General features: G+C 38.1%; 1 protein-coding gene across 1 annotated transcript in view; it reads right to left on the bottom strand.

Annotated features, from left to right (window-relative positions):
* Positions 1-3909: 3909 nt before the first annotated feature.
* Positions 3910-25656, bottom strand: part of SYCP2 (synaptonemal complex protein 2) — a 64509-nt gene continuing 42762 nt past the window's right edge. The window contains exons 24-43 of the mRNA XM_023534103.1: positions 23534-23661; positions 22698-22734; positions 20433-20503; positions 20283-20340; positions 19628-19683; positions 18825-18882; positions 18177-18345; positions 16185-16222; positions 15209-15379; positions 13270-13471; positions 12187-12401; positions 8289-8379; positions 7863-8024; positions 7226-7350; positions 6148-6242; positions 5949-6048; positions 5588-5646; positions 5375-5453; positions 5225-5281; positions 3910-4520 (exon numbers count right to left, since the gene is read on the bottom strand). Coding sequence (XP_023389871.1) covers positions 4443-4520; positions 5225-5281; positions 5375-5453; positions 5588-5646; positions 5949-6048; positions 6148-6242; positions 7226-7350; positions 7863-8024; positions 8289-8379; positions 12187-12401; positions 13270-13471; positions 15209-15379; positions 16185-16222; positions 18177-18345; positions 18825-18882; positions 19628-19683; positions 20283-20340; positions 20433-20503; positions 22698-22734; positions 23534-23661 — 2049 coding nt within the window. The 3' untranslated portion in view covers positions 3910-4442. The remainder of the gene's footprint in view (positions 4521-5224; positions 5282-5374; positions 5454-5587; positions 5647-5948; positions 6049-6147; positions 6243-7225; positions 7351-7862; positions 8025-8288; positions 8380-12186; positions 12402-13269; positions 13472-15208; positions 15380-16184; positions 16223-18176; positions 18346-18824; positions 18883-19627; positions 19684-20282; positions 20341-20432; positions 20504-22697; positions 22735-23533; positions 23662-25656) is intronic.

The following is a 25656-nucleotide window of genomic DNA, read 5'->3' on the forward strand; positions in this document are numbered from 1 at the left end:
TGGTCCTTAGTGAGGTTTTTAGGCATTGACTTGACAACTCATTCGTTCTTATTCTCACAGAATAAAATTAACTATTAAAGTAATGATGAATACTGAGCCATTAAAGAAATTCTGTTTTTAAGGAATTTAAAAATTTAAGAATACTGAATGGGTAATTTTACGAAACCAGTCTCTTCTAGAGGCATTCATTAAGTTGTAAGGCAATCTGACAGAGGAAAGAGTAGATCGTATGACTTTATAAAAAGTACATTTAAAAAAGTTAAAGGTACTTGGAAATTTGTGAGTAATTTTGGGACAATTAAAATGGGTTTAGAAAAACACCGAATATCAAGAGGTCCACCTTGTGGAAATGTATAGTAATTACAAGTCTAAGTTTATCCCGCTGTATGTGGAGGTGAAAACGTCTTTAGCTCCACAGCCACAGTTCTTCAACGGCAAATTCAGGTCCAGAAAGAGAAAATTCTGATCGTACTGCTCAACTTGTCAGTCCCACATGCTTCGCTGCCCCTTCCCCCTTCACCCCGTTCTTTCCCGGGGATTTTTTTTTTTTTCAGTTTTCCACGTGAGACGCTTCCGAAGGTGCCCACAGCAACTGACCACACTGACAGTCAAGCTGAACTACGGAAATACTTTAAACAGTAAATATAAATTGTTTTACTGTAAATTTATTGATAACGACGATTTTAGGAATATGCCACTAGTTCGTATTTAGATAATGTCTTGCTAGAACGACAGTGGAAAAGGTACCAATTATCAGTCCCATAGCTTTATGGAACAGAATATTTTATATTTAGAGTAATAAAAAAAATAACTTGTAAGTCTTTAATATCAACTATAAATCTCTTTAAGGTAAACAGGGAAATTCTTAAAAATCACATTTTCTTGACAAGCGATAGTAGAGAAATCTGGATATGGCAGACATGCTAATAAGCTTTAAAGTTGAAAACATGCTGTTATGTGCCACTTCAGCATCATTTTCTAGATTGTTCTTTCTCCCTTTTCAGACATAGATGTACTGGAAATGTCACTGCAACACAGGCGTGAGCCCTACAAGCCTGCCGCACGCCTCCCGGTCCACTCTCCGCCGTCTACCCAGAGACCTCGGTCGCAGTGGTGACTCCCAGCGTGGCACAAAGCACAGCATCAGGACCCACAGGACATCTTGCTCCGACTTTGACATTCCAAGTTAGATTCGTCGCTGTTATTTCCTGGTACGTTATTTCGCTCAGAATTCTACTTGAGTCGTTCCTTCATGGCATGCGCGAGCCCCTCCATTCTTACTTCAGCTTTTAACTTGATGGGTTAAGGAATGTAGACACGAGCACGTCACAACTGTGACGAGGTAGCCGCTGAGGGGTGGTGGTGGCAGAGTGGCTACTACGGAGCTTCGCCCTGGGCCCCGAGTTCCGAGGCGGCAGAATTCATCACCGTAGGCTGCCAGCTCGCCTGGAACGAAACGGTAGATGAAAGGCACAGTCCACAGCCAATCAGAGGGCCCGCTGGGCGTCCACGGGACCGGGACTTGGTGGCGCGTAGGTCTCTGTGGTACTGTGGGAGAGGCTGGTATTGAAGTTTCTGCCTGGCTGTACTAATACTGCAAACTTTTTTCTCTTCCATGTCCTGTGTTCTTCTGGAAAGTTAACACTTTACAGCTCGATTTGGTTGAGGAAATGTGGTAAACCTACACCAGCGTGGTGGTAAATTGTGATCCAGGTAAGAAATATAAGTTGTTAGCTACAAGGATCATTATTTTTAATATGTTTGAAATAGAAAAAATTTTTAGCTATGTGTATATATATATATGCATGTAATATATATATATGTATGTATACATATGTATGTGCATTGCTAATAGAAAATTGATTTAGATCACTATTTCTGTTAATAGTAAGATAAATTGAGGGATTCAGTTGTCTTGCAAACTACAGCTCAGACCAAACCTGGTCCACCTTTCTTTTTAAAGGCCTGCAAACTAAGAATGGTCTCGCATTTTTAAATGGCTATATTTGCCATGTTTATACAAGTACTTACATGAGATCAAGTTTACCTTTTGACCCAAAAGCCTTAACATTTACTGTATGGCCCTTAAGACACTTTGCCAACTTCTGCTCTAAAGTTTTTTAAGTTTAAATGTATAACAGAAAATGTTAAAAATGAATTACACAGAACTCACAGCTAAATTTTGCTTATAAATAAGCTTAAAATTTTTTAAATCAGATGTGCTCCAAATTTCAACACTTAAACAAATCCACAGCTATGAATTTCCCTCCGAGCACTGCTTTCACTGCATCACGTGTCAGGGCGTTGCGTTTTCATTCGTCCCAAAGCATTTTCTAACGTCCCTTGTGATTTCTTGACTCTTTGGTTATTTAGGAGTTATCACTGGAGAGTTTTAAGTAAGGGAGTGGCACGGTATGCTTTGTGACTTTGCAAGAACAGATTGGCTAAGTTGTAGAAAAGCAAGTATGGACGCTGGAGGCCGCTGCCGTTGTCTACACGAGATTTGATGTTGACACTGGCAAAGGCGGTGACGGTGGAGGGGACGGAAAGGGTACAGGTGGGACATGTTTTGGAAGTTAAATCTGCAGGATTTATTGATCAAGTACCTGGCCAAGGGAAAAAGAAATTAGGAATTACTTCTAGGTTTTGGCCTGAGTAATTGGGTAAGAGCGACATTTCCCGAGATGGAAGGACAGGTTTACTTTTTTCTTTGGTGATGAGGAAGAATGCTGAGGGAGGGCAGAGTTATCTGGGAGGTGAGCTGCTCATCAGCACCGTCAGAGCAGTGGCGTCCAAAGTAAAGGCCAGAGCTTTGCTACGTTTGGAAGTCATCGACACAAAGACGCTCATTCCGTAAAACCACATGAAATCACGCAAGGAGAAAGTGACAGACTAGGGACGAGCCCTGGACTGAGGTAGGAGGGAAGCCAGGAAAGAGACGAGACGGAATGGAAGATGCACCCAGCGAGGTAAGATGGCGCTGAGAAGCCGAGTAAAAAGATGGAGATTAGATTTAGGGGATTCTGATAAAAGCAGTTTTGGTGAAATCGCAGGGACGGATGCTGGACCGCGGGAGGAGCGGAGCGAACAGGCATTTGAGAGAGAGAAACTAGAGAAAACTCGCCGTGTCCAGTAGGTGAGTGGAGCACGGCACGGGGAGGGCAGCAGCTGGAGGGGCGCGGGCTGTGCGCGCCAGGACGGAGAGGTCAAAGACAGGACCCAGAGCACTCGGGGGCGGACTGTCCTGAAACGGGACCGTGTGAGAAATCACGAAGCCCGTGCTGATGCGGGCGGCATTTGGATTTTAGGGAGGAGATGAGGCGAGGAGGCGGCGAGGCCGTCGGCCGAAAGGAAGAGAATTAAGCGGAACGGCTATGCGGCGCTCTGCAAATGCGGCCACGTCGATCAAACAGGGCGCAGTGGGGACCGCTGGGCAAGGCCGAGTGGCTATTTGAAATGTCAAGCTCGATGACGTTTCTCCGGTGATGTTCAGGTCGTGGAACGAGGAGTCTGAGCTAGTGGATAAAGTGGAGAGGAGAGAGGGCGAGGGAATATTACTTTGGACTAAGGAATGAAGAGTGGGTCGGGAAGCGGTGCCCAGCAGCGTGGTGTAGGAAGCAGCCTGAGACGGTCCGGAAGGCCAGCTGGAAAGGTAGAAGGCGGGGGGGGGGGGGTGACCAGAATGGTGGAAAGTGAGGTTCAGAGGGGATGACAAGGCCTTAGAAAGGTTTGGAAGAACAGGGAGGGTTCTAGAAGTCTCACAGGGCAACACGGAGTAGCGACTTCTGCGCAGTTGACATCAGCGCTGTCACGACCGCAGACAGCTGCCTCGTGGTCTGCTTTGGATGGCTGACGGACCCAAGGTTCGAAAACAGGAAGATGACTTAGACAATTTTGTATTTATTCAAGTGACAGCATTTATTTTAACTTTAATATAACACGAATGTATTTTTATAAATTAATCTAGCAAATTATTACAACGAATAGGAGCTTAATATTCAGTAACTCAAAACAGCCTGCTATGAGTTAAGACCTACTATTTTAGGCTATTTAGTGCCTTCTAATATTGGAGCCATAATTGAATAAATATACTCTCCAACACTATGCTGCAAGTACCAATTTATACTCAGGTAAACATTTTAAAACAGACTTCTAAGTGAGGCTAAATTTTTCCGGTAGATATTCTAAACTAGTACACAAATTTTAATACTTCTTTATAGTTTAGTCCAAACTATATTCATTTAAAACTTCTTATATGATAAATTTTACTTTGATAAACTACTTTTGTAAGTATAGTTAACTCAGTAATATTTGGCGCAAATATCGCTATAAAACCTGGATCCCGAAAACTATCTCAAAAATGAGTGGCGTGGCGTCACGTCCCTGAGGTCAAAGGGACTTTCTCAGCTGTAGAGGGATCGGATAAAACCTCGTAACTAGATTCACATGTTCGCATTTGCTTCGTGAGCCATGAAGAGTGACAGCAGGCCTCTGCGCACAGTAAGCAGCTCCTCTTCTTGCTATGGCCGAGAAAAGTAAAGGTTTAAATTATTATAAAAGCATCGAATGAAACAGAAAAGTGTTAACAGCCCTGCCCCAAAGACACGGCGCGTCAGCGCGCATGCTAACGCGCAGGGTCCGTGCTCGCCGCGGGTCGTCTAGATAGTCCCTGAGAGAAGACCTCAGTCTTTTAAATCCGGAGTCAATGAAATTCCGATTTAATATTTAAAGGAAGAAAAACTGCAGAGTCTCAGCAAGGCTCAGTCTGCCGCACACCAGCACGCGGGGGCGCCGAGCCCATAGGTACAAGCACACGCGCCACGCGCCCTGCACACGGGAGAAGACGCCGAGGACGCCCCCCGCCCTCACACTGCTGGAAAGTCCCACTTGATGTCCAAGTCGCCGGAGTGCAGTCACCCACGTAGGCGTGGGTCTGGCGGGAGCTCTGCCCCGATGCCCCTTCTGGAGAAGGCACAGCGCAGGGCGACCATTCTGCTAGCTACTTTTTAAATTTGCAAATTGATTTTTTTTCTCTAGGAGGGACTCATTTCAACCACTATTTTACTACCAATCCACTCCCATTATTCTAATTGAAATGCTTGAAAGTCACTGGGCGAAAACTGCCTCTTCTCAATCCAGACAGAAGAAAACTCCGTGAAAGGCTTTCCCGTTCCGACATCGGAGCCTGAGAGATTCTTCCATCTGAAAACCCCGCTAGACTCACCATCTCCTTGAGGAGCCTGGCTTGCAGCATGTTCATCTTTTCCTTCATGAAACACATCTGTAAGATAATTTCCCCCGTGAACTTCACTATCAAAGACAACTTAGACTAACCAACGTTGAGAAATTAGATTGAAAAATATGAACTTTATACCTCAGATGTACAAATATTTTCTTCACGATCAGGGCTGTAGAAGACATTTTTGTCCAATGAAGCTTTCAAGACGCGAAGCCTAACAAAATTAAGTTACCTTTGTATTTATCAGGAATTCAAATTAAATGTCTAAAATATAGATATGAAAAATTTTTAACATCTTAATTGAAAATCTAATTTTATAGATCCTAGTTATTATTATGTCATACTAACCTTTCCTGTTCATTTTTTTGATAAGCGATGAACTTCTGAAATAGCTTTTCCCAAAAGTCCTAAATTTTAAAATACAAAACTAGTTATACTTTAAAAATTCAAACTTGACAGAATTTACATTTCTAGTATTTCTAAGTAAACAACTTGGCTATATGCTAAAAATATTCCAGGTGTCACATACTCTTTCAGATAAAAATATTGGAAGTATAACCTCTCAAAGGTATTCATCATTCAATCTAATTTGTTTATATGAAACTGACTAAAAATCTTTAAAAGCGGAAGGTTAGCAGAGGTTTCTCTAAGAGTAGCCCTTTACAAAATGAGGTTTTAAAATTATTTTTAAATCCTTAAAAACACAAACCGCAAATTCCTTCTCCAACTCTTTTAAAGACTGTGAATCTTTTTCCAATTTCTCCAGTTCCTCTATGATGCTGTCTTGGAATTTATCGAGTTTTTTGAGCCTATTAAAGAAACAAGATGGCATTTTTGTTTTTGTTTTGTTTGTTTTTAAATATAGCATGTAGAACATAGAGCACTCAGAAGAGATTTTTGTTACACACCTGTATTCATGAAGCTTATAGTTCATTGCTTTCAGGTGGTGTTGAGCCGTTTTCCAAGAGTGATTATTAAAATAATCAATCAATTTTTGGCGGAGCTGAAAAAAATTTATTATTTACAAAAGAATAATCTGCCCAAGACTATATTAGGAACAAAGCCTTTTCCATGAAATGCAAATGACTAAGCACAGAAGTAAAGAGTTAAAGACTCAGTGAAGTGTAAAGAGTAAGCTCAGTCAGAGCAGTGGCTCCGACGAGGGGCTGAACTGGTAACTGGTTTCGTCAGGACGCCACACACTACAATATTTTTTAAAGATGCTAATGATTATAATTCTCTTTGGGAACACAGCCTAAGTCATACTCAGAGTTCTTTAGTATCATTTTTCACAAAACATACATTCACACAACCGAATATAAGGAGGAGGGCTTCTCTGTTTAGACTAGGTCAACCTTGGATAAATAAAATATGCAGAATCGTAAATACTTTCCGATTTTACCTCTGAATAGAAGAAAAAGGCAGGGAAGAGGTGGGGCTGGTAACCTGTGCAGAAAGATATTTTTTAACAGGAGGGCAAAAAGAACTAGTGTAAATATAGGCATGCAAGAAAAGAGATGGGCGGAGAAAACACTTTTAGAAGGTGCTTTTGCAAACAGGACCACGTCGGAGCCACAGTAACGAAGGGAACGTCAGTGCAGAGCCGGCGCAGAAGCGGCCTTCTCTGCGGCCGCTCGTGTCTTGCACCGGTGCCCTCGCTAGCAGTCAGCTCCAGGAGATGGAGAATGAGTGAGGCATGAGAAGAAAATGGTTCGCACACAACAAAATCAGAAAAAATGTTAAATTAATAAGGAAAATAGGACAAAGAGCCCGTAGAAAAATAGAGATAATGCACGGATTTGAGAAGAAAACCTTGCTCGTGAGATAAGGCCTCACCCAGTGATCATCCTCATTTTTTCACCAGCACACGAGGAAAGTCAGGTTCATGAACGGGGGTTTTGTTGCCAAAGGATTAAAGAAGCTGATAGTTTGGTAGAAGGTGTGGCATGTTATCAGGTATGAGTCATAATTTAAAGAATAACTCACATTGACTTTCCTTTTAAATTCCGTATTAAGCTGCTCGTACATGTCTACACCTGAAACTTCAGTTTCCTGGTTCTTTCCAGGAATAAAAATGTCATTTGTTGATAATGGAGAGGTACTTTCAGACACTAAAAAAATGAAGACAAAGTTAAAATATTCATCATTACAAATTTAGCCTTGTCATGAGGCTGAAAACAAAATCTTATTTTCAGATTCTATGTGTAATCTAAGGACTGTGATATCAAAGACAGACCTCATATTTTTTAGTGTAAAAATATTTAGATTTATGAAAAACCTTGTGGCCTGGGTATTAAGGCAGTAGTGGTAACATTAAAATGAAACATTTCTGGATTACTTTTTACTGGGTTGTAGCTACTTCCACGTTATTAACCCAGGTATTAAGTTCATGCTCCTGTAAAACTTATACGAGGTAATCAGTAATAGGAGGAGGGAAATTTGTGGTTAAGAAAGACTGTACTACAGTTATTCACACGGCGAGCTTCGCAATGAAGCATCATCCTTCGTGGACTTAACCAAAGCTGTCGTCACAAAGGCGCTTGTTTTGAGTATGGAGTCATTCAAGACCTAAGAAACCACCTCCCAAAATAGCTGCATTTGGACACACGCAGGATCTGCCTACCTTTGTCAGCGCGATCATTCGCACCTTCGATTTTAGACTGTTTTCGGGCAAGCAAGTTTGCTCTCCCATCCTCGTCCTCTTCCTCTTCCAATTCCGCTTCGTAGGAATTACTTACGTTATCTTCCATGTACATCCGTTTGCGATTCAGATGGTGCGTAGGGCCTGAAGAACAGTTAAAAAACAGGGCTGCAGTCTGGATTTAAAATACCTCATATGTTCTTGCTTTTATGAAAAAAGCCTTTGTTTCAGTTATTTATATCGTTTTAGGCAACCATGCATTAACTCTATCTAGTTCCTTATTTTCATGTGGACATCAGGCAAACTGAATACTGGGATGACTTAAAATATGTGATTCCTTTAAGTGAAATTTAACAGCAGTATTTCGGCAATTAATTTTTGTTTTGAAGCAAGGCTCTGACCACACACCTGATATGTGAGCGGAGTCCCGGGGCACGCCATGCCATACTTTCTCTCGTCCTTCACTGGACGTGGACAGTGGGGATGCTGAACGACTTTCCTAAATTGGAAAAACATACATAAGTACTCTTAGATTCACTGCATCGTCTTTCTCTAAGCCTCAAGCCAGTAAACTGCGAATGCTGTCAATTCCTTTTGCAGATTATTTTTGTAGCCCTTTCTTTTCATCTGACACTACTGTGCATTAATCTAAAGCCTTAGGTTAACCTCGGCCTTAAACTGTAGTAATACTTTTGAGCTGGCTTTTGTGAATACTCCTTTTTAATTTGTCCTTAGTAGGATTCTGATTTGAGTCAGAACATGGGGAACCATAGGAAATAAGTCTAAACTCTTTTAAGCTATATCTTTAACTAAGACACATCTTTTTTTTTTTTTTTTTACTGTTTCAATACACAGGTTTCTTTCTTCCAATCAAATGATCAAATGAGTTTCTTCCCTTTTCATGAAAATGCGTGTCCGCTTCCAGCTCCCTGAGATATTCCTGTTATTTTTCCACTTAGCCTGTGCGTACCCACCCTCCCATCTAGGTCAAGGTTGAATCCCAGCTCTCTCCAAGATGTAAAATTCTGTCTGGACTTTCTGTATTTTACAGATTAAAATATTTTTGTCGATGGATTGATGGACTTTTATAGTGGCAAAAAGCTCAACTGAATTCCTATATAACCATGAAACCAGAAAGGCCTAGTTATAAATATGCAAGTCAGTAGTTTAGCAGCTAAATCCTCATCATTTAAGACCTTGATGCTTCTTATTTTAAAATTTAAACTTTTTCTATGATCAAATTATCCCACACATTTTAAACAACAGATTTGCTGGTAATAACAGTTGAGAAATATTAAAGTATTATAATTATTATTAAAGGCCAGTAATCAATTCTTATCAACCAAATTTAAGGAAAGGTTGATGGCTTTACTATCACATAACTCCGTTTGTATATGATTTTCATTGATATTTGGAGATTCAATTTCCATAAACTGTTTTTCAGAACCGTAACTGCATACATTTGAATAAGCTGTTGCAATTTCATGTGTGTGTAAGTACCCCAGAATTTACATTTTTTTCTATTCACAATAGCATTCTTAATTGGAGTATGCCTGGACTATGAATGAACAAGACCTATAGAAACCCAAAGAAAGTAAAAAATTATTTAAAACCAAAAAAAAAATTTTAAAGCAAAAAATTAAACCCAGAAAACAAATTTTTTTCAATACAGCACAAAGGAAACCCATCAAACACTTGGGAACTAATCTAACAAATATAACTTCCTCTGTGGAAGGTCTGGCACAACTTTGTTGGAAATAAGACCAAAAAGTAGAGAAAAATGAAGTATGTGGATGAGAAAGCTCAGTATCGATTCTGGGAAACCATAATTCTTCCCTCACGCGGACTGATTCTAAAATTAAAATGGACAATACAGGCCAAGAGAATTTGGAAGTGAAAGAATGAGACCGGGTGGTAAAACGCCCCGTGAGTGTGAGACCACACGGCTTAAAGCGGCGCGGTGCCGGCTCAGAGACAGGCGCGGGCCCGTGTGCTGGCCAGGCTGACAGCTGGCCCATGCAGGTCAGCATGACAAATGATGGAGAGAGAAGGGGTAGTCCATGCTTGCTGCTGCACCAATTCACCGTCCATCTGCAAAGGGAAAGCCTAGAAAGACTGAAAACTTAAATGTTAAAACCAAAATGAACATTTTTAAAATAAAATGTTAAGCAGGGTCGGGCCTGGTTAGTACTTGGATGGGAGACCACCTGGGAAAACCAGGTGCTGTAGGCGTAAAAAATAAAAAATAAAGGATTGTAAGCGGACAAGGTCCTTGCAATCTGTGAGGGTTGCCTCGCCTAAAACAATAAAAAAGAAAGGAGAGGGAGGGAGGGAAAAGCAAGAAAGAAAAAGAAAGAAGGAAAGGAAGAAAAAAGTTTTTAGGACAATAGCTGAAAGAAGGATTTCTTGAATAACACAAAAGGTTGATGAATTTCATTACATACATTTTTTTGTCCTATGGGTGTTTTAAGTGAAGACAAGATACATACTGGAAAAAGAATGTGTACATTGTATATAACCAACAAAAAAAATTATCCAGAATATATTAAAAGCTCCTACAAATTTATAAGAAAAATCAAAAAATTAGAAAAATAGGCAATTCATAAAGTGGCCAAAAAATCATATGAAAATGCTCTATACTGTTAATCAAGAAGATGCAGATTAGAGAGACACATTGTATACTCACTGGGTTGACAAAAACGTGATAAGACTCCGTTAATGAAAACTGTAGAGAAATGGGCGCTGTCAAGTGGCACCGTTGGCGAGTGTAAGCTGGTACGACTAATTTATATAGCAAACTTCCAATACTTAACTAAGAGTACACAGTAAATGGGAAACAAAATGTCTCATGTGATGTAACTGTCCAGCCAATACACATGTAACAACCAAGATTCCGTTTGAAGTAGCATCAAAGGAGGTGGGTGGCGGTCACCTGGGTTTTGAGATCCGAAGGATGGGACACGGAGGAGAGAAAGGATTCAGGGGGACTAAGGGCGCTGGAGCAATACTGACAAAGGACCGTGAAGTCGCAGTCCAGCAGGAAACTGCCTTGCAGACTGTCGTCTGCAGAAACTGAGGGGCCTGCGAAGGTGCCTTGAGGACTTGGGGGGAGAGGCCGAGCACGCGAGGGTTTAGGTCGCCTCACTGCTTTAAACGGCCTGGTTCCACTGTTATCTGTCTCGCACATTGGAGGTTTCGCGTGAGAATTTGTTTGAAAAGCATGGCCTGTGAAGACTACTGGTTAAACAGAAGGAAAAGACCTTAAAACCGAGAAGTAACAAGTGCGAGGCGGTGGGCCAGAAGGGTGCTTTTATCAGAGGTTTTCGATCTTGGACAAAGGTGCCCCGAACCGTCATTAATCCTGTCTTTGTGCAGAGGGTGGTGCACATCAAGAGACTAATATATCTGAGTAGTTACTAAGCATCAGATATTATGCCTTACATAATCAGCCTAATTTTTCACAGTCCCATTTTACAGATGAGAAAACTGAGGTGCAGAGAGAGTCGTTAACTTGTGAAATGTTCCATAGCAAACAGTACGGCCAAGATTTAAATGCAATTCTGCCTGACTTGGAACTCGGAACTATACCTAGTTGTAGGGAACTACGTTATCTTGGCAATCCGTTCTGTAACTTTAATACTACTTCAAAATTCTCCATCTATACAACCCAAGCCGGAAAAAAATGGGAGGTGGGGTGGGTGTTGGGGGGCGTGGTTTAAACTCGTACCAAAGTATCCACGGCTTAAAAAAAAAAAACCTCAAAATATAAAACTACTCCTTGTAGACGTTACGTTTACATTTTTAGGTGTCTCTCTCACTTTGCTCCATAATCGATTTCTATCTCTGTCTTTTTTAAAGATTTTTGAGCATATTTACATATTAATGGTACATAAAATAATTCGTGAGAGAAATTTTTCAATATTATCAAACTTGTTAATATACTATTTACTAGTTTTAAAGTTCCTTACAGAACTCTAAAGCAAATGCTATACTCATACTTTTTAAACTACATTCTTGTCAATTTGCTTTGTCAACTTGTGATTTAGTAGCTAAAGGCTTTGAGTTATGGGAAAATCTGAAAGTGCCTGAGCTGCAGGAAGAAGCCCATCCACATGCAGACAGTGAACGCCTTAGTCTGGATGTGCAGACACATCCGCAGGGCCTCCTCCGGAGTCTGTTTTACCTGTCAGGTTCCTCTTCTCCCCAGGACCAAAGACAGAACCTTAAGCTAGATTTGATTAAGATTAGACGCAAATGATTCACCCACTTCTACTATCTCTGATTAAGGAAAAATACACGCGCTTACCAAAACCAACGACTGTGGAATTCGTGAGAAACTTTCTCCTGCACATGGTAAATTTTTCTCACTGTTTTTGGTTGACTCTCTCGGACCTCCAGCTTCATATTTACTGTTCCAGGATTCGGGTGATGAGGTTTTTGGATAAGGTGATACGGATTTTGTTACGCAGTCATAATCCTGAGTGAAATCCCCTTCTGTTATTTTCTCTACACCTGTATTGCCTCACAGAACGAAAAAGAGATGGCAGGTGTTATCGCTGACGTCTGCTTTCGCAGCAGTATGATTAATTTCGATTCTAAGAATATAATTTATCAAACCCACAAATGTTAGCTATATTTAAAAAGAATAAACTTTTGATAAATCAAGACCAAATTATGTTTAAAATATTTTATAAGCCTTTGAAAAATATTAACGGCTCAATTTAAAATGCAATTGTAACCGTACGAACTTTCAAAACAATTTCAAACAGAGTTGTCTATCGTATGAGCTGCACTGTAGCGATCAGCCCGAGTGTTGTGACCTCAGAACCAGCACCGCTATATGTTAAACAGTAGGTATGGTTGGAAATGGCTTGGGAAATCATTTGGCCTAAATCCTTCTTCATGTATAGATGAGGAAATCCATGGCTGAACTAAGTCTTAGTAGAAACGATTTCTTAGAGTTTTTAGATCAATTCAGGGCATGAGCATCTGTCTCCTGAGTACGTAGTCATCTGAGATGACAGTGGTCCCAAGCATTATGAAAATATTCTAGACAAGAAAAAAATAGCTACTTGAGGCTAAATATATGTTAACCGACTTAAGTCTTGAATTTTAAGTGAATTATGGACACTCAGAAAGGCTTTCAAATAGCCTTAAAAAGGACTGAAAGATATAAAAAGTGCGAACACGAAAAACTAGTGTCACAGTAACACTGCTCCCAAGTCTGCTCAGCAAAGATCAAGTTCCGAGCATCAACGAGTTTGAAAAGAAACTCTGGCTCCCTACACCCTTAATCGCTTCCCCAAATTTAGTCTTTAAATTACATTTTTCACATGATTAGTTATAATAGAAAATTATTAAAAATTCAACTAAAGAAAAGGATACTGACATCTCATGACCTCTATGGATGAGGAACTCCCAGCCAAAGACACAGGTGATAAGTCCAGGCTGTCACGTCGCCTGGTGTCTTTGGGGAGGGCTGAGTGGTCCCATTCTTTGGACGCAGCCTCCTTTTGTGGGTCGGCGGAGACGGCATTCGGCTCTTTCTTCGACAGCTTCCTGGTTTTGCTTCTGGGTTGGATATTCTCCTCCTAAACGTATTGATAACTTTCAGATTACACTAGAATACAAGTAACTCATGCTTGGGCATGCGAAGCAATTCAAATCACATTGAAATATTTATGAAATGTCACATTACTACATACAAGCATAGCGGGGGCCACAGAACAGTGAAAGGCTTTCCAATATACTAAAAGACATGACAGATCCACAGGAAAATATCAAACGTGCATATGAGAGACACGACTGAAAGACTCGGAGGGGTCGAAGGAGATGCTATTCGGCGTGGGAAGACCGGAGGGCTCCTGGGTTTCAGGGCTCAGGTACGAGGGCGGCGCGAGAAGGCATGCCGAGCCTGGAGGACCGACACAGACCCGGGTCCTGTCTGGGAGCCACAGGTTATTCAGACTGTGACAGCTCTGGGGACATTCTGGGGAGAGGGGAAATGAGCTTGGAAGGCGTCCTGAGGCCTCGAGTGTCCAAGTAAATGGAGACAATCAGGGAGGTGAGGGTGGGTGGCCTGGGAAGACTCGTCTGAGTGCGCAGAGCAGGTTCGAGGAGAGTGGGGGTCGCAGACGTAAGCGACGAAGGCCTCGCCGTCCTCCCATAAGAGGCGCAAGGTCCGAACGGGAGGTGGAGCGTGGCGGCGCAGCAGCAGCAGTGACGGGCGGAGACCCACCTTCGGGGTCAGACCTTCGGGGCTGAGACCTGTGCTTTACCATCTCCTAGCTCTGTGACTTGGGCAAGTTCCTTCATGTCTCTGAGCCTCAATTTTCTCATTTAGAAAATGAGGTGTCAATGGTAGTACAAGTCACCTATGGTACTTAGGAGATTTTATGAAGTGAAATCTATCAAGCATAGATGCTCCTCGCTTTACAGTGGGGTTATATCCCCATAAACACATTGTAAGCTGAAATATTGTTGAGTCGGAAATGCATTTATTACATCTAACCTATCGAACATCATAGCTTAGTCTGACTACCTTAAATGTGCTCAGAACACAATATCCAAAAAAACCCAAATGGCAACGCAGTGCACTGCAGCGTACTGACTGCTGGCCCTGGTGACCGCGTGAGAACTAGGAGCTGCGGCTCGCGGCCGCCGGCCCACATCAAGAGGCTATCCCGTTGCGTATTGCTAGCCTGGGAAGAGATCAAAATTCAAAATTCGAAGTACACTTTTTACTGAATGTGTATTGGTTTTTGCACCATCACGAAGTAAAAAAATTCTAAGTTGAACCACCGTAAATCAAGGGCTGTCTGCACTTAGAACAGCGCCTGGCACGTTATAAACACGATGTAATTTTTAACTTTGCTGAAAAAGCTTTCAAGCGCAGGTGGGTAGGGATGTGCATAACATTAGGGGACTGAAGGAAGAAGCCGGGGACGGACAGAGATGGAGCAGTGTGTGGGAAGACCCCAGACCCACTCTTTCAGCTTTCAATCAAGAGAAAGATCCAGGTTCCCAGGAGCTTGTATTTTCCTGAAGCATAATTTTGGAAAGATCAAGTACTTCTCTAATTCCACGATATTATCTTAAAGTTATAATTTTACTAGAGTCAAACATCTGTTTTGTAACATTACTGCCAACTTATTACAAATTTTAGCATTATATTGCCTAAGGATCAATTTTTAGAATTATGTGTTTTCTCATGCAGAAGGTTGTCTTTTTAAAAAGTGACAAGATAAATTTGACTTTACAAAAATATTTTCCATACTTAGTATTTAAGAGGCTTTTAGAAATTATTAATCTGAATTGTTTCTATTTACCTTTACTAGCGATTTCTCTTTCAACGAATGTGAAACTTCTTGTTCACTTTCTGATTCCGAATTCGAGAGATCTTTGTAATTTTTTTTGGTGTTTGCCGCTCTTCGTGGAAGTCTGGTCCTCCCATCTGGGACTGTCTCATCTACTTTTTTGGTAATGTTTTTATTGGATGTCTTTAGAAGAAGAAAAATTCCTGAATATTATTAAATCAATATTTGATACCAGAAATACAAGCTATTTGCTCTAAAATGTGAACTGTGATAAGACCTAGATAAAATAATTGTAGAACTAAACAGATTCCTAATATTTAAAAATGACTGGAGAGAGAGAGAAAAAAGACTGAAATATAATGGAATATTAGCCATAAAAAAGAATGAAATCTTGACATTTGTGACAATATGGTTGGACCTAGAGAGTATTATATTAGGTGAAATAAGTCTGACAGAGAAAGACAAAAACCATGTGATTTGGATTCTATGTGGAACCTCAAAAACAAAACAAACAAACAAAATGGAACGAAAACAAACTCAGATACAGAGAACAAACTGCTGGTTGCCAGAGGGGAGGTATGGGAGGACCAGGGCAGAAAAGATGATGGAGATTAAGAAGCACAAGCTTCCGGTTATATATTTTTAAAGAGATGGGATTTTATCTTTTCATTCCAAATATCTTCTCTATCACCTTTTAATCCCTATCATTAAAGCTCTGAGAGGCCTGCTATGTATTACCTAACTTCAGTAAAAGAGGGAGAGAGGAAAAGAGATGACAAAAATATGTCATCACAGAACAAAATGGACCTAAAACAAGCTAACACATTCAAAAAGGCAGGAGGGAGGAGTAAGTGTGCAAAACTGGAAAAATTACGGGAACAGGTAACCAGCAAGGATAAAATTATCAGATGACAATTTTTTTTTTTTTTCATGACAAGGAGAAAAGTAATTTTAAAGGGATGTTTGAACACAAATTCTCTGGTTTTACCATTTTAGACCTTGGTTGTCCCCTTTCCAAAGGTGGTCCTGCAATTCAAGAAAATAAGGTTAAAATTTCAAATAGATAATGGCATTAAAATTTATTAAAATGTTTCTGCATGTAAGTTAAAATCATAAAAATTGTATCTTTAAAGTCACTGATCATTTAAAATTCAAGATGACTCGAGGCTAAACCGACATAACTTTTACGGTACAGTGTTTGTATGTTCTCAGTTACTAATCCCCTTTCTCCTCCTTTTATATTACAAAAATTTTTAAACATACAAGAGAACATGTAACGTAAGTTATGAAGTTAACACCCCTGAGTCTCTACCACCCGTTAAGAACTAGATTGTGCATAATGTCGAATCTACTTATATGTACTCTTATCCCCTGCGGAAAGGCAATCACTATCCTGAAATCTGTTTCTCGTTCACTTGATCTTAAAAAACAGGTTTGTTACACAGATATGTACCCTTAAAGAGTACAATGAACTTTATAAATAAAGAGTACACTGAACTTTCTAAAATACAATCATGTCACGTAATATCCTATGATTTGCTTTTTCACCCACAGTTTATTATGTTTCTAAGATTTACCCATATTACTGAGAGTCGCTTTACTCCCTGTTCCCTTTTTTGCCTTTCAAGCACAATTCCAAATTCCTAAATATTCTCTGAAGTGTAAGAAGTGGGATTATCCAGACAAAGGAAGCAATGACACCCTGGAGGGAAGGTCTCCCAGTCCCGCCAATCAGGTGGCTAAGACATGTAGACTTGTTGTCATTCAGGCTTGTAAACAAAACAATTCACTCAGTTCGGTTTTCAAGGTATTTATTGATTATAGTGTTCTAACTTCTCGTGTCCTCTCGAGATCTCTTATCTTCTACTTTAAGTTATAAATGTCTTTATTTGTACAGCTCCCTACTAGACTATAAGCTTCCTGAGAGCATGTGAATCTCGTTTCAACTTGGCTTATAACACATGGCCTCGAAGGCCACTATGACTAGATCTAGCCGCATCTGCCAACATTTTCCCAGTCTGACCCACACACTAACCCCAGCAATGCCGCACTCCCTGAGCGCACTGTGCTAGTTCACACTTCTCTCTCATCTGTAAAAACCCTGCTGCTTCTCTTCCTCGTGCATATGACTGGCCTCTCATTCTATGTCAAGATTTAGGCCCATTCCTAAACACATGCCAAATATCCATATCTGTTTTTATTTCTTTATAAGCCATCACCCCCTCCCCCATACCCACAGGGTGCTACTAGTTATTTTTATCCTGAAATAAAAGTTGGTTCTCTTAAATATAAGTTTAACAGCTCAGGATTACATCAGGTCTTCTTTTAAAAATCAAATGTATAAAATCTTTGCGTTTTAGTAAACATGAAATTGACGTTAAGCGATGAAAGTGGCCATTACTCTAGCCACATACTCATACTTCAAAGTAACATCCCACTACTTCGAGAGAATCGCTAAAGAGAAACCATGTGCTGGGGAAACACAAGATTTAGGCAAAAATATTTCTGCAAGAAAACTGTTTTCAATATATTTTTATGGCATCTATATGAATTCCTAAAAAGTGTGTCTGTTGGATGTGACAGGGAATGGGATGTCGTCTAAGCTTTGATTCTGTTCCGGGTGTTGAGTTCATGAGTACGTATTCACGATAAATGCCTAATAACTAAATAACAGTAAGCCATGAATAGCCAAATGCTGAGAGTAGATCACGAACCAAAGATTATGATAAATCATATTTTGTGCCCCCAAGATCCTGTTTTAAGAAACTAATCTAAATATAACCATGTTACCAAAAATAAAGCAAAAAGCAAAACCACCATAGTGTTTTTGTGTTGTTGCTTTTACTCTTTTCTGTTCCTAAGGGTAAATAGTGAAAATTACTATCTAGATACAAAAATGTACTTATTAACCAACAAAGCATTTTACATAATTAAAATGGTAAGATCATTTGCAACACTTCTCTGTAAAGTGATTTCTTACTTGATTTCCCACTTCTCTGTTTCTTCGCAGTTTTATTTCTGCTGTAGTCTAGTAGCTGTGGTTTTGATTTTGGTTCTCTTAGCCAGCTAATCTCGGTCTTGCTGTCATCAAATCTGTATTCTGTGTCAGTATCGCTAAAGAGATTTTTCTTTTTATGATCTGTAACGGTCTATTAAAAAAAGAATCCTTGTAATAGATGAAGAAATGTGACTTATGCAAGGTAAGTTCAGCCAAAAAATAAAAAAATAAAAAACCCTAACCCTGAAAACCAGTTCTTTCTTTGGCACACTACTCTACCTGGCATTAAGGACCTATCCAAGAAAGTCACCTGGAAATCCAGATCAAAGATCAAGACTTGTATTTTGTTGTCGGTACTGTTGTTAATTAAAAAGGGAAATCAAAACAGCTTACTTCCATACAGACATAACCTAATACCATCAGAGAACGTGACTAAAGTTGTCACATCTATTACTGGATGATTACAAATAGCTCAGAGACCATAAGAAAAGTCATAACGGGAACCTGGAGAATCTGAGGGGAAAAAATGATCCAGTCATTTTTGTCTTCTAGTTGTGACAACCTTTGGCATTGAAAAGTTATTAAAAGAAATCCTGGCTTTAATAGGCACATCGGGATATTATAACTTACTCTTTTATCTTTTGTTTTGAGAGAAGTTTCAAGTTCAGCACGAGTCTTTAAACCTACCCTTAAACAAAAATATGCATTAATTGTAATTAATTCTAAGGACTTGTTTTCTTAAGGACTTATGGCAGCATGGACTGGACGGTCACACCCAGGTTTTCAGCCTTTTACTCTTTTACTCATTCACTATGTAATTCTGGCCAAAAGACTTATCGTCTGACCTCAGTTAATTATAAAATAACAAGGTCAGATGAAAGTGCTGCTAAGTCCTTTCAGCTTTATCATCTTAGATGTACAACTAGTATCAACAGTGCACAGAATCTGCATTTTAGCTTCAGAAGCACAGTTGACCTTTGAACAGTATGAGTTTGAACTGCACAGGTCCACTTATACATGGATTATTTTCAATAAATATTGTCAATGTATTTTCTCTTCCTTATGATTTTCTTAATAACATTTTTCTCTCTGGCTTACTTTATTTAAGAATACAGCATATATAATACACATGACACATAAAATGCATGTTAATCAACTGTTACCGGTAAGGCTTCCAGGTAAACAGTAGGCCATTGGTAATTAAGTTTGGGGGGAATCAAAAGTTATACACAGATTTTCAACTGCACAGGGGGTCGGTGCCCCTAACCCCCACATTGTTCAAAAGTCAACTACAAAGGCTGAAACAGTAAAACCATAATGGGGATAACCATGACAGTAGCATTTTTAGTCATTCTTCCCATATGTTAAAAACTCTCAAACTGGGAGGGAATATTGAAGAAAAAGATCCCTCTAATTATAATAAAAACACCTACAGTTTTATTGAATTACCCACGGAGGCTTCTCTAGCTGTAGTTTGAAATTCCTGGATCTATATTGTGAAGAAACATTAGAAAATTTCTTTCTTAGAGTCACAATGGTAAACAGAAACTAGAAGAAATAAACAAAACCTAGTTTCTATCACTTCACATAGTCGTAAGATGTCACAATAAAATTAAGCTTACGAAAATGTTTTTATGTTTAAGAAGAAAGCTAGTACTGTAAAATATACTAAAATAAAAAAAGTGTTAAAAATGTTTAAAACAATTTTTTAAAAATTTTAATTGTTGCATCAATAAGGAAAGTGATTTTTCTCTACTTCAGTCCAAAGGATCTGAAAGGAAACTAAATATACTTAGGTATATTTAGTACCAAATAAACTTTAAAATATTTAAAAATATATGGAAGGAGGCTCGACTTTGGGCGGTGAGCACACAGTGGAGAATAAAGATGTATTACAAAGCTGTGCACCTGAAATTTACATATTAACCAATGCTGCCCCAATAAATTTAATAAAAAATAGTATATGTTAAAATACTTTTAAGCATACCTATAAGCAGGTAAAAATTTAAAAACTCTAGTAACTACATGGTAAATACGAAATAAAAACTAAGCAACTAAATACGAAGTAATTACTGATTTCTAGCTTACCCCAAGTTTTATAATAGGCTCATCAGCACCATTCAAGTTAAAATTGTAGACATCATCCCTATAAAAATAAAGAGAATTATTAATTCCCATTATACGATAAATTTTCTTCAAATGTGAAGACAATTATAAGATTCATGAAAAATCACTTACAATGGGCAATCAGAAGTAACATTAACAAAAGTGGTCTTCAGTTGTCTATAACTTTTCTTCTGAACTTTTTCCTAAATACAAAAGAAGTTTACAGAAAACCAATCAAACTTGTACATGTTACTATATTTGGCAAACAAATAACATGCAATTAAATTTTCCTGTGTTTTCTAGTTGTTTCCACTCATAAATTTTACAAGTTTCCTTAATGTACACTGAATAAAAGTATTAAACATCCACGCTTTTAAAAATATTGAAGACTTAAGTATTAACTAAAAACAATAGAAAATATTAAAAATCAAATACAAAACATAAGATCCTATCCTTAATATTTACTAACATTGTACATAGGTAAGTGACCTTCTCACTGGTGTTCTACAAACTGAACTTTGATTCTAGAATCACACACACACACACACACACACACACACACACACACACAGAGGCACACACTCCAAAATAGCATTTTTTCACTCATTTGCTTTAAATTCTTAAATAGAAAAAAAAAATCAGGGTGTGGCTAACAAGGTTTATGTAAAATCTCACCTGAAGGACTCAAAATTGTTATCAGTCAACTAGGACTGTTAGAGAAAGCTATGTGTAAGATGATTCCTATAGCCTGCTGCTCAAAATATATTCGACTGGATCAAAATGTAGTGAGGAATAATTGTTTTATTAAAATAATTTAACTATAATTAAGTATAGAGCGTCGCTACACAATTACTAATCAGAGATAACCAAAAGTCTAATGTAATACCCAGTGAGTTAGAAATATTAAAACTATTTTTAGTTGCGATTCATCTTTAATTTTATTATTTCTTTGGGGTACTTTTGTATAGAATTATTTCCATTATTGCAGAAAACTTATCCCTCAATATATTATTCCCCCGATGCCTTTTCTGACTGATCCTTTCCAATGATTTTTACCAGTGTTCAGAGACAGTTGTTCAATTCATCGTTTGCACGCCAGTGTGTGCTATTACAGAAGTTATAAAAAAAAAAAAAGAGGATACAAAGGTGAGCAAAGATGTTCAGGATGCAAAGATGATTCTAAAGCGAGAGGTGAGCGGCAGGGGAGTGAGCAAAGGCTTCATCTGTATCTGCAGCCGCTCCCCAGCGCCAGCATCGCCGCCTCAGCTCCACCTCGGATCATCAGGCATAAGATTCTCATAGGAGCACTGGTCCCTGGTGCCGCAAAGGTTGGAGCCCGCTGCTCCAAAGAGTTACACTCTAGCAAAAGACGGAAGTGAGAAAAAACTGGAATAGTGAAAAAATATTTTTAAAGAATACAAAGAAATCTTTGTGCAGATTCAGAATTCTTGCCCAACTGGATCTGAGTCAGGGCGCCTGAGAAAGTTTTCATAAAGAAGGTGGACTCTGGAGTAAGCCTTGTAGGGAGGAAGAAAGTGTTGGCGATCAGAAAAGGTGAGAGCCTGCTGAGTCAGTTTGGAAGTTCTTTCCAAACATGGGGAAAAAAAAAAGAATAAACACTTCGGGGAATCTCAGGTTATTATTATGTTTCAGCTAAACAAGACATGCCTAGGAAACTAATATTAGGAAACAAGACTGACGAGGGAGCCAGACTAAGTCTCCACTTAATTCCATAAGCAACAGGGATCCGAGAAAGGTTTTGAACGAGAGCATGGCAGGACCGAAGCTGTGCGCTTTAGAAAGAAAACAGCTGGAATTGAACGTAATAAATAGATTAACATAGAGAAATACCAGCTGCAAAAAGACTTACATTAAGGCTACTGTAATAATCCAGGGTTTAGAAATTAAACTAGGAAAACAGGAGTTGGCATAGGCAGGAGACAGAAGATTCAAGAGGAATTTACAGAAGATGAACCTCAAAACCTGAAATTAAATAGAGATAGAAAGTAATTGTGAGGAATTAATAAAGATAATTGATATGTTAAGCTTAGATGAATAGTACTTTTTTTTTTTTTTTAAACAAAAATAGAGATTTAAGAAGGATCTTATTGTCAGGAGAGATGAGATCGGCTAGGGAAAAAATGCAGATAAAGATACACTGAACCATGAACCAAAAGGCGAAACTATCACAGTCATATGTAAAAGCATTTTCTTTGAAAAGCATATTCGAGGGCTTCTTTGAGGACTTGCCACTACACTTGTCAGTTGTTTTATCTACTTACCAGTATGCTGAAAACATTAAATCTAATTCCACCCACCCACTATTTTAGTGTTTACAGTCAAATATCATAGAGTTTGACGATATATGTTTGGTGTAGTTAAATAAATGAAACCTACCTTATTGAGCTGTAGATCAGATTTGTTTGAAAAACCACTATAAAAAAAGGTTTTGTTAAAATTTGAAAAGCAATTAAATATCAGTGGAATTTTTTTCAAAAAACCATTTTATGTAAGGTAAAACATATTGGGGTCACTAAGTCTATATTCGATATGCTATAAATAGCTAAAATGTGACAGCTCTGCTCTGATATTTTTGCAAATTCACACATAGTAAACAGCAACAATATTTAATTCTAAACTGAATCATTCATGCAGCAAGAGATGCCAAGCAATTTAAAATGAATGGTTCTGTCTTGAGAATAATTTTCATGCCATATAAGACCAGAATTAACTTAAACGTGAATTAACCAACTGGTAGCCTCTAAAGAGACATTTTGTAATCAGAACTAACCTTCAGAAAGATTATAAACCAGGAATACATATTTACTATATAAAAGGCACTCATTTCAGCTCATTTAAATTTCACATTTCATTAAGCAATATATTTAAATATATTTCTTTTTACTTATCACTAGGGTCAATAAATAAAATCTTAAAATGTCTATATCCTAAAGGCTTATTTCTAAAACAGTAAGCTATATCAGTATAGTATTTCTGAGACTTTATAAAATGTAATCAAATAGTAGAATGTCAAATAGTAGAATGTCTAATTTCAAATTGGGTTCCCTTCCTGTGTAATTTAAACAGCTAACATTTATAAAAGTAAATAACGTGTTAGTTTCTATTTGAAAGATACATTATTTGAACATGTTTAAAACTAAACTTTAAACAGTATAAAATAATTTAGTTGTATCTGTCAGAAAAATATTCAAGTCTAGAATTTAAGAACATACCCGTCAATCAAAGATTCCTTTACTTTTCTTGTAGACTTTATATTGTCTTTCGGTTTATATCTCTTATTAATCTGGTTTATCAAGGATTCCGCTGCATCAGTAAATCCTTTCCCTTTCGACTTTTCTCTCTGAAACAATTTATAAGTTACTTAAAAACTCTACCAGTCAACATCTAAAGGTAAATAAAGGCTGAAAAGAAAATTTAAGAAAAATCTGGTTCTACGTATTACCACAAAGAGAAATAAAGGGGTCAGAAATTACTTAATAAGTGTGGACTTCGTTAGGCATTAAAACAAGTCAGGATAAGTCTTTTAATATATAGAACTATTCAGAGTGCTCCATTAATATTTACTTTTTAAAGTTTCTACCCATAGAAAACCAAAAAAATCAAATAAAAAAACTAAAGGAAACTTAAACTTTGATTCTTTGAAAAGATCAATAAAATTGATCAGCCTCTAGCCAGGTTAACTAAGAAAAAAAAGAAATTACTAATATCAAAAATGAAAGAGAGGCTATCACTACTGATCACATGGACATTAAAAGGATAATAAATGAACATTATGAACAATCTATGCCCACAAATTTGATAACCCAGAGTAAATAGAACAATTCCTTGAAATTCTACCAAAATTCACAGAGGGATCATCTAAATAGGCCTACATCTATTAAAGAAATTGAATCAATAGTTAATACCTTCCAAAACATCAGGCCCAGATTGGTTTAGTGGTGATTTCTATCAAACATAAGATAGAAGCATAGGGAATACTTTCAAATTCATTCACCTAATACTTTCAAATTCAATATCACCTAATAACAATGTCAAAGACATTACAAGAAAGGAAAACTATAGACCAATAATACCTCCTATGAATATAGATGCAAAAATCCTCAACAAAACGTTAGCAAATCAAGTCCAATAATGTATAAGAAGAATTAAGTACCACAACCAAGTAGAATTTATCCCAGGTAAGCAAGGCTGATTCAGCATTTGAAGATAAATTAATGTAATCTATCAAATTAATAGGCTAAATAAGAAAAAGAATATAATCATATCAATAGATGCACAAAAACCATTTGACAAAATCCAATATCCATTCATAACAATTCTGAGAAAACTAGAAATAGAGGGTAATGTCTTCTATTGATAATGATCATCTACAAAAAGAAATTATAGCAAACATCGTACTTAATGATGAGAAACTAGATGTTTTCCCACTAAGATCAGAAACAAGAAAAGGATGTCTGCTCTCACCACTCCTATTCAACAAGAAAAGGAAATAAATGGTATCCATACTGGGAAGGGAGAAATAAAACTGTCTTTGTTTACAGATGACATCATTGTCTATGAAGAAAAGCTCAAAGAATCGACAAAAATACTCCTGGGACTAAAAAGCAACTATAGCAAGGTTAAAGGATACAAGCTTAACGATAAACATCAACTACTCTTAGAAACCAGTAATGAACAACTGAAATCTGTAATCACACTCTATTTACATTAGCACCCCCAAAATGAAATAACTAGGTACAACTATAACAGAACATATACAAGATCTACATGAGGAAAACTATATGACTGATAAAAAAAAATCAAAAACCATCTAAACAAATGGAGAGTCCACGTTTATGGAGAGAAAGCCCAATATTGTCAAGATGTCAGTTCTTTCCAATTTGATTTATAGATTTAATATAACTCCAATCAAAATCCCAGAGAGTTGTTTTATGGGGTATCGACAAACCAGTTCTTAAGTTTATATGGAGAAGCAAGAGACACAGAATAGCCAGGACGATACTGAAGGAGAAGAACAAAGTTAGAGAACTTATATTACTCTAAGACTTAACTAAAAAGATACACTAATCAATATAGTGTAGTATTAGTGAAAAGATAAACAAACTGAATAACAGAACAGCTCAGAAATAAGCCTATGTAAACACGGTCAACTGATCTTTGACAAATGAACAAACGCAATGGAGATAGAACAGTCTTTTCAACAAATAGTGTTGAAACAACTGGACATCCATGTGCTAAAAATGTGAATCTAGACACAGACCTTAACTCAGATTAACTCAAAATGGATTGCAGACCTAAATGTAAAATGCAAACTGTAAAACTCCTAGAAGATAAC

Source organism: Pteropus vampyrus, unplaced genomic scaffold (genome assembly GCF_000151845.1).
Source record: "Pteropus vampyrus isolate Shadow unplaced genomic scaffold, Pvam_2.0 Scaffold118, whole genome shotgun sequence".
Classification (NCBI taxonomy): Eukaryota; Metazoa; Chordata; class Mammalia; order Chiroptera; family Pteropodidae; genus Pteropus; species Pteropus vampyrus.